Source organism: Pinus tabuliformis, chromosome Q (assembly GCF_031772625.1).
Source record: "Pinus tabuliformis cultivar Carrire ecotype Pingquan chromosome Q, CPIR1, whole genome shotgun sequence".
Taxonomy (NCBI): domain Eukaryota; kingdom Viridiplantae; phylum Streptophyta; class Pinopsida; order Pinales; family Pinaceae; genus Pinus; species Pinus tabuliformis.
The window spans coordinates 517,452,988-517,462,757 of NC_142296.1; the positions used below are offsets into that span (position 1 = coordinate 517,452,988).

Below are 9,770 nucleotides of genomic sequence, written 5' to 3' on the forward strand. Positions count from 1 at the left end.
AAAATATATAGTAATTTTCATGAAAATAGGGGTGAAATGGTAAAATCATATATTTTTTAATTCTTAATGCTATTTTTATAATTATATTGTTATTTGAAAATGTTATTAAAAATATAAAATTTAATTAACTATTATTTTATATAATTAAAAAAATCCACTCTAAAAATGTGATAAATATAATTTTTTTTTAATAAATAATAAATTTTAATAAAATAAATAAATAACTTAATAATATAGATGTCGATAGTAAAGCTAAAATAATAAATTAACATAAAAATATCAATTATTCATTATTTTATAATCATCATGCAATATTTTGAAAAACCCAAATTTTCCATTCTCACATTTTAATCATACCATCCTTTTCGCTACTACCTTCATAAGCTTCAAGGTATATATCTTAACAAATCAACTTCTTTTTTGTCTCGTTCCAAGAACTTAATTTCCATCCAATCTAACTTGAATAGCCCTTCAAGTTCCTGAGCACATTCACTCACAAGTATTTTGTATTGTAAAGCCCTTTTTGCCTTCATAATGCGTACTATCGATGCATCAATAACAAAACGTCTGTCCTTATGAATATCCTCCTCCTCCGATGATTTTTTCTTCTCGCTCAGCAGTGGCATGGGAAGTTTTATCTTCCCTCTTTTATCTGCAAAATTACAATTGATTTTAAAGTCATCTGATGTCATTACCGTAATCAGGAATCTTGAGAAGAATTTTATACTTGTCACAGGCCAATGAATATAGAAGTCCATCAATTTCTTCCTCTGCCAAATTCAACTGCTTTTTGATATTGGAATAACTTAACTTTTCAGATGCATTGAACAACAATAATATTGCTGTTTGGCAAGTTGTTGCTATCATTTTTATTGATGTTCTATCAAACTTACCAATTACTGTACAGGATCCCAAGGAATATATCCATTTAAGTTGTTGATGTTGGGTTTCTGCAGAATAATAGTCTTGAAATGCTTCAACACATCTAACCATTTCTGGAGGTAAATTAATCTGAGGACGGTTGTACGTTGGCCAAAATCTAGTGGTCAATACTGTAACATTAAACTCTATTCTTGCAAGATGGATACTTCTATTATTTTTAAGATAATTTTCGAATTTACTTTGTCCCTCCTGCGATCTTGTCCAATCCGTAAGCATGCCAGCAATATGTAACGTTAATTGACTACCACATTTCTGTTTTAGCTTTGACAATATGCTCTGCTCACGACCAACGTTTGCACTTTTACCGAACAGAATTGTAGAATTCAGCAAACACATCTTTATCCCAGATATACTCTACAAATTCCACCACATTTTCAATTATATCGTCCCCTCTCAGCTTTTCGTTAGTACTATTTTCTTTAAGTACAGTATCACATAGTGTAGCCAGCCATTCTGCACTAGTGCCTCCTGCAATTCCTTTATTACAGAACACCTCAAATACTTCTTTCAAAACCCTGGAAAAAACAGTGTTCTGCTGAAAGAGATTAACAACATTTTTGGTATATTGGTCACGTACTTCTATAACCTTCCTCACAAATGCAGACACTTCCTTCACCAATAAACTTTTATCCATTCCCCCTGCATTCTGCTTTAGCACAGCATCTTCAACTTGTTTAACAGGCGGTGTTACTTCACTAATAACATGCTGCTTAAAAAAATTGGCAATTGTTTCCCAGCCATTGGGCACTCCATCCAGTAGCCTCCCCATCATCGAAAGATCGATATATCTATGTTCCCTTAGCAAGGCGAGGCATCCTGAATGTTCATCCTCAAGAAGATGTGTCATGTAATGGGAAAAGAGTACATTTTTCACTTTGTCTAATAACTTGTGCTCGCTGCTCCCATGCAAATATCTGGCAACTCTGTCCTTCTCGAGTATGAGAGATTCATCCACCCTTGACATATAGTACGTATAGCTGGAATCATCTAAACTCCATGAAGCAGCCTTCCGAGAGTAGAAATGTGCAGTATGTTCCAACATGGCCACTTCAAAGTCATTTGTATAGAAATCCATGTCAACCTCCACGAAAATGGCCTCAACATCCTTCAAAAGAGACTCATTCCTTGGCTCTCCTTCACGCGCTTCTGTTGAATTTGTAATTTCAACGCAGGCGAACAGCGCCCGAAACCGTTCAGCAAACCCCCCTGAAATATTTCGCACCAGCTTTTCGGCGAAGGGATATTCCGGCGATCAACTCCGATAAAATTTAGTGTTGACGCGTGGCTCTCCCCATATGTCAGCGAACGTAATATTTCGGGAGGTAAAGTTCAACTCAAAATTGGCTTCCGAAATTGATCTCCGTCGTCCGATCTGCTCCGCCGTCGATTGCCTGAAGCTGCATACGAGCCTGCATTGAATTAAATCATGCGTGAAGTAAAAGTCAAGTTTTGGGTTGACCGCTTTCAAGTAATTAAAATTATTTACTCCGGTTGGCAAAGCATTTAAGTTTTTTTTATACGGCCTATATTATAATCGTTTTCTTTTGTTAACATAGGTAAGATATATGTAATACGTTTTTTTTTGTTGTTATTGTGTGGTTGACCATTTTGAGAAACGCATTGTGGTGCCTGCGCGTGTTTTTTTTGTGGTATGTATTGAGCGCACAACAGTGCGAGAAATCATATACAACAGGGATGTATTGTATTGGTTTGCCATCGCAGAACCAAGAAATAGCATGAAATTGTTTTGTAATATCCACAGCAGTGGAAAACAAGAAGTGAAAGAGCGCATGGTGTGAGTTTGTTTTATATAAGTGAATGTAATGAAATTTTGACTGTGTATGTAAAAATTTGTTTTACAGCAGTAATTTAAAAAGGGTTTTACAGCAGTAAACCCAGCACAGTAAATTCTCAGGTGGAGAGAGAGTTGTTTTGGTTGAATGTTGTTTTTGGTAAATCCCTCTCAGTAAAAGAGGAAGAAATATGTTGTTTCAGGTATTTTTATTTTAAATGAATATCAATCATTTTATGGTGGTGAAATACTCTGTTTCTCAGTAAATTTTTTTTTAAGCTTCCCTGTGCACAAAAGATCCTGGAGTGAAGGAAACAGAGCATTGACTCTGTGGAGTTTATTTTCTGTGTTTTTGGGATTTTATTAGAAAAATCCCCAACAGTGGTATCAGAGCAGGTTTAGGCTCTTTGAAAGTGTTCAAGAAGCTGAAGGGAGGAGTCTTTTGTTGCAGCAATAGATCTTCTCCAGCAGAGTGAAGGCTCAGTCAGCAAAATACTCAGGTATTTCACAAAGTTTTTTTTATGTTTTGCTGAAAAAGCAGTCAGTTGTTTTAAAATACACAGTCAAGAAATTGAAGCATAGTTGAGGCTGCAAGAATGGCTGGCACAAGCACCAGTAATAGCATGGGAATGCAGCTCCCATTATTTGATGGTAAAAACTATGACTATTGGGCAATAACATTGAAAGTCTTGTTTGCTTCCCAAGACTTATGGTAAATAGTTTAGGAAGGTTTTGAACAACCAGCAGATGAAAATGAGTTTAATGCATTAACTCAAAGAGAGAAGGATCTGCTGAAGAGCTGCAAGAAGAAGGATTCAAATGCCCTTTTCTTCTTGTATCAAGCAGTGCATGGAAGCGTGTTTCCAAGATTAGCAGCAGCTAAGACATCCAATGAAGCATGGCAAACCCTCAAGACAGCCTATCAAGGCATGGAGAAAGTGAAGACAACAAAACTACAATTGCTGAGGAAGGATTTTGAGAATCTGTGCATGAAGGAGTCTGACAACATTGACTCATTCTTCACACATGTAATTGGTTTGGTCACACAGATAAGGACTCATGGAGAAACCCTTGAAGATAGGAGGATTGTGGAGAAAATATTGAGGGTCTTACCCTCAAAGTTTGATGCAATTGTCACCACCATTGAAGAGACAAAGGATCTCTCAAAATTTTTAGTTGATGAGCTTCATGCATCACTGATAACACATGAGCAGAGGTTGAGTAGGAATGAAAACTCATCTCTAGAGCAAGCCTTCAAGACCCAGATGTCCTTTGGAAGAGGAAGAGGTCAAGGCAAAGGAAACAAAAGAGGAAGAGGCAGAAGCCAGAACAGAGGTGGAAGGAACAGCCCAGCAAATGCACAAGGAAGAGGCAGCAATCCAAATCAGAACCAAGGCCAAGGCAGCAGCCAACAAGGAGGACAACATCATGTTCAAGGACAAAGGTATGAAAAATCCAATGTCCAATGCTATTATTGTAAAAGATATGGGCATTATGCCAGTGAATGTAGGAAGAAGCAACATGATATGAGTAATAGACAAAATGCAAATGTCACTAGAGAAAACATCAGCCAAAATAATGTGTTGTTAGCCTGTAACATGGCTGAAACAAACAGTGAGGACATTTGGTTTTTAGACTCAGGTTGCAGCAACCATATGACAGGAAACATAGCCTTCTTTTCTGCCCTAGATAAATATGTGAAATCAGAAGTTACACTAGGAACTGATAGCAAAATTTCTGTTATGGGAAAAGGAGAGGTAAAAATATTTACAAAGCAAGGAGAAAGGAAAACCATAGCAGATGTATACTATGTCCCCGGAATGAGATGTAACCTCTTGAGTATTGGACAGCTTGTCCATAAGGGGTACAATGTTTTCTTTAAAAATGATGTATGCACCATCATGGATATAGCACCCAGCAAAAGATGCATTGCTGAAGTAAAGATGACAAGGAACAGGATGTTCCCTCTCCGGATCAGGGCAGATTTGAAAAACAAAAATGAAATTGCAGCAGTCACCCAAGAGGCTTTCCAAAGCGTGCCAAAGGATGAAAATTGGTTGTGGCACTTGAGATTTGGACATCTCAATTTTGGAGGTCTAAACTTGTTGAGTAGGAAAAGAATGGTAAGAGGATTACCATTGATAGAGAAACCGGATAGCCTATGTGAAGGTTGCATTTTGGGGAAACAACATAGAGAAAGTTTTCCATCAAGTAAGAGCATAAGGGCAAAGGCACCCTTAGAGATCATCCACTCAGATTTATGTGGACCGATGCAAGCTCCATCATTAGCAGGCAGCCAATATTTCCTAACATTCATTGATGACTTTACAAGAAAAACTTGGGTATATTTTCTTAAAAACAAAAGTGAAGTGTTTGAGAAATTCCAAAATTTCAAGGCATTAGTGGAAAACCAAAGCGGGTTGCATATTAAAGTTTTGAGAACTGATAGAGGAGGTGAGTATATCTCCAAGGAGTTTCTACGATTTTGTAGAGAAAATGGAATTCACAAACAATTTACAGCTAGGTACACCCCACAGCAAAATGGAGTTGATGAAAGGAAGAATAGGACCATCATGGATATGGCGAGGAGCATGTTGAAGGCAAAGCATTTGCCAAATGATTATTGGGCTGAAGCTGTAAATTGTGCAATTTACATTTTGAACAGATGTCCTACAAAAGCAGTGATGAACAAAGTGCCGAAAGAAGCATGCAGTGGGAGAAAGCAAGGAGTCACCCACATGAGAGTTTTTGGATGTGTGGCCTATGCACACATACCAGATCAGCTAAGGAGGAAGTTGAACAGCAAAGGGGAGAAATGTATTTTCATTGGATACAGTGAGGAATCCAAAGCTTACAGGTTGTATATCCCATCTACCAAGAAGTTTTTTGTCAGCAGAGATGTTCAATTCATTGAAGAGGAAGCTTGGGATGGAAGCATAGAGAAAACAATGAATGTTAAAAACTGTTTGTCTCATGATGAAGATGATGAAGAGGTGGCTGAAATGCATCCCCAAACAGCAGCGCCAACACAAGGACAACAAGGGACACCATTGAGGATAAATGAGAGTGCTTCTCCAAGCACACCACAAGGAGGAAATTCAAGTGCATCTTCAAGCACTTGCACACCAAGTGAAAGAGGCAAGAAATTTAGAAATCTAAGTGATATTTATGATGAAGAAATGAATTCCTTATTTGCCTTGTATTGTCATGTTGATGATCCTATTCATTTCGAGGATGCAATCAAAGATAGGAAATGGATAGAAGCTATGGATGAAGAGATAAATGCCATAGAGAGAAACAAAACATGGGACTTGGTTGAGCTACCGAAAGGCAAAGAAGTTATTGGAGTCAAATGGGTTTACAAGACCAAGAGCAATGCTGAAGGCAAGATAGGAAGGCACAAGGCAACGCTGGTTGTCAAGGGGTACAAGCAGCAGTATGGGAGAGATTATGAGGAGACTTTCGCACCGGTTGCAAGAATGGAAACCGTGAGAGCAGTGCTGTCCATAGCAGCTCAAAACAAATGGAAAGTCTACCAAATGGACGTGAAGTCAGCATTCCTAAATGGAGTGTTAAAGGAAGAGGTTTATGTTGAACAACGTCTAGGCTATGAGAAGAAAGGTGAAGAGCACAAAGTGTGCAAATTGAAGAAGGCTCTTTATGGGCTGAAGCAAGCGCCAAGAGCATGGTACAGCAGGATAGATTCATATCTATTGGATAATGAATTCGACAAGTGTGAGGGAGAACCCACAGTCTACATCAAAGAAAAAGATGGTAAAATTTTAATTGTTGTCTTATATGTTGATGATGTTATTTTCACAGGTAATGATGATCAGCTTATTGAGAATTTTAAATCAGTCATGAAGGAGGAATTTGAAATGACTGACATGGGTTTCTTGAGATACTTCTTAGGCATAGAAGTAGATCAAAATGAAAAATGATTTTTTATCTCACAAACTAGATATGTAAATCAAGTGTTGGGCAGATTTAACATGCAAGAATGCAAAGCAGCGATCACTCCCACAGTAATGGGATTAAAACTCAGCAGAGAGGACAACATCAAGGATTTTGATCCTAGTTTGTACAAGAGCATTGTTGGCAGCCTTATGTATTTAACAGCTACTAGGTCTGACATTATGTTTGCTGTTAGTTTAATTTCCAGATTCATGGAGAGGCCAAAGGAGGCACATTGGCAGGCAGCAAAAAGAATTTTAAGGCATGTCAAAGGTACCAAAATGTTTGGAATTTTATATAATGTCTCAGAAATTTCAGATTTGGTTGGATACACTGATAGTGATTGGGCTGGAAGTGTAGATGATCGGAAAAGCACTTCTGGTTATATTTTTCATATGGGTTCAGGAGCCATTTCATGGGCTTCTAAGAAGCAATCCATTGTAGCATTGTCTACAACAGAGGCTGAATATGTGGCAGCTACAGCAGCAGCATGTCAAGCAGTGTGGATGAGAAGAATGTTGAGAAGCTTAGGCCAAGAGCAGATAAAAGCGACAGTGATCTTTTGTGACAATAGCTCAGCTATTGCATTGTCAAAGAATTCAGTGTTTCATAAGAGAACGAAACACATTGATACAAGGTTTCACTACATCAGAGAATTGGTGAACAATGGAGAAATTGTCCTAGAACATTGCAGGACTCAGGAATAGGTTGCAGACATCTTGACAAAGCCACTGGATCAGAAAAGCTTTGAATTCTTGAGGAAGTGTTTGGGTATGACCGAATGCCCAGCAGTTGAAATTAAAGGGGAGTGTTGAATTTGTAATTTCAACGCAGGCGAACAACGCCCGAAACCGTTCAGCAAACCCGCCTGAAATATTTCGCACCAGCTTTCCGGCGAAGGGATATTCCGGCGATCAACCCAGATAAAATTTAGTGTTGACGCGTGGCTCTCCCCATACGTCAGCCAACGTAATATTTCGGGAGGTAAAGTTCAACCCAAAATTGGCTTCCGAAATTGATCTCCGTCGTTCGATCTGCTCCCGCGCTCTCCGCCATCGATTGCCTGAAGCTGCATACGAGCCTGCATTGAATTAAATCATGCGTGAAGTAAAAGTCAAGTTTTGGGTTGACCACTGTCAAGTAATTAAAATTATTTACTCCGGTTGGCAAAGCATTTAAGTTTTTTTTATACGGCCTACATTATAATCGTTTTCTTTTGTTAACATAGATAAGATATATGTAATACGTTTTTTTTGTTGTTATTGTGTGGTTGACCATTTTGAGAAACGCAGTGTGGTGCCTGCGCATGTTTTTTTGTGGTATGTATTGAGCGCACAGCAGTGCGAGAAATCATATACAACAGGGATGTATTGTATTGGTTTGCCATCGCAGAATCAAGAAATAGCATGAAATTTTTTTGTAATATCCACAGTAGTGGAAAACAAGAAGTGAAAGAGCGCATGGTGTGAGTTTGTTTTATATAAGTGAATGTAATGAAATTTTTACTGTATGTAAAAATTTGTTTTACAGCAGTAATGTAAAAAGGGTTTTACAGCAGTAAACCGGTGGAGACAGAGTTGTTTTGGTTGAATGTTGTTTTTGGTAAATCCCTCTCAGTAAAAGAGGAAGAAATATGTTGTTTCAGGTATTTTTATTTTAAATGAATATCAATCATTTTATGGTGGTGAAATACTCTGTTTCTCAGTAAAATTTTTTTTAAGCTTCCCTGTGCACAAAAGATCCTGGAGTGAAGGAAACAGAGCATTGCCTCTGTGGAGTTTATTTTCTGTGTTTTTGGGATTTTATCAGAAAAATCCCCAACAGCTTCATCAATAACACCAATTACCGCATTCTTCAAATTCAGTTGCCGAAAAAACAGGTCTCGGAAGTACATGAATCCAGTTTCTGTGACTGAAGGAAAACCAAGCAGCAGCTCAAAGGTGGCAGAACGTTATAAACAACCGAGGAGAACGACCATCCAACGGAGCATCGCCTTGAAAATTTTCCAGCGTTTGACAAGTTCTCTCAACAACAGCTGATCATCATTTTGTTCCCTCAAAGCCGGTGAGACCATTAAGGTGATGTACTCTTTAACGGAGTCCCCGTATCTATTATAGAGTTCTTCACAACATGGTTTCTCCGGAAATTTTTGACTGCACAGATAGTAGACGATAGTGTAAATAACCACTCTCTCGTCGGTGTTCACCTGAAAGTTGATATCTCCCTCCAGCCGGCTCCTTAGCTGTAGGATAGCTTCGTAAATAAAAGCCCAACCTTCTTCCAGATCAACAATATCATCTTTCACGGCCCTATTGACAATAGCCCATCCTTCCGGAAGGTTTATGATATTTCCACTGCTCCTCGTCATTTTGAAACCAAAGTGGCCAACTGTGATGAGAAGCTTTGAGAAAACAGTGCCACCGCAAAACAACAAAAATTCAAATTTGATCCCTTTTATTAGATCCATAATAATAAAATTCAAAGTTCAATGAATATACACTTAAATGTTCATGATATTAGGTATCACGCTTTGATATATTTTTTCAATTATAATAAAACTGGTAAATTGAATAATAATAATAATGCAAACACAGACGTAAAAAGTGATGGCGTTATGTTTCTTTTAAACGTAGACGTAAACTATGATGGTGTTATTTTTCGTTTTCGTTTCCCCTCTTTTCATTTTTTTTAATCTATCTTTTTTAATGCTATTATGGGATTGTGTTTATTTTATTTTTGTGTAAATGAGATTATCTACACGGTATTATAACTCTAAGGAGTATTGAGTTGTGTTATAACTATGTAATTAATAAGGGGTTGCATTTTATTTTATAGTAATTAAGAGTGGATAGGGATACATAACATAGAGAGGGTTTGCGTATTATAGTAGCTTATAAGCCACAATTATCACTTCTTTGTACCTACACTCGTTTTTCATTCAGAGAAAGAGAATAGAGCAACCTCACTTTCTAGAAAGGGTATAATTCCTAGGTTATATGTTGTCTCAATTATGGTTTTTGAGTTTCATTTCACTCCTCTCTATGTTCTACATATTTTGTCTATTTCATAGATAAGCATAACA

At 37.6% G+C, this 9,770-nt stretch overlaps 1 protein-coding gene and 2 pseudogenes across 1 annotated transcript; all 3 read right to left on the minus strand.

Annotated features, from left to right (window-relative positions):
• Positions 1–386: 386 nt before the first annotated feature.
• On the minus strand, positions 387–993 carry LOC149220442 (cullin-1 pseudogene; annotated as a pseudogene).
• Positions 994–1,243: 250 nt separating this feature from the next.
• On the minus strand, positions 1,244–2,017 carry LOC149220443 (cullin-1 pseudogene; annotated as a pseudogene).
• Positions 2,018–8,639: 6,622 nt separating this feature from the next.
• Positions 8,640–9,056, minus strand: LOC149220444 (cullin-1-like). Its single transcript, XM_089387099.1, has one exon. The coding sequence runs from the start codon at positions 9,054–9,056 to the stop codon at positions 8,640–8,642; it is 417 nt and encodes a 138-aa protein (XP_089243225.1).
• Positions 9,057–9,770: the final 714 nt, after the last annotated feature.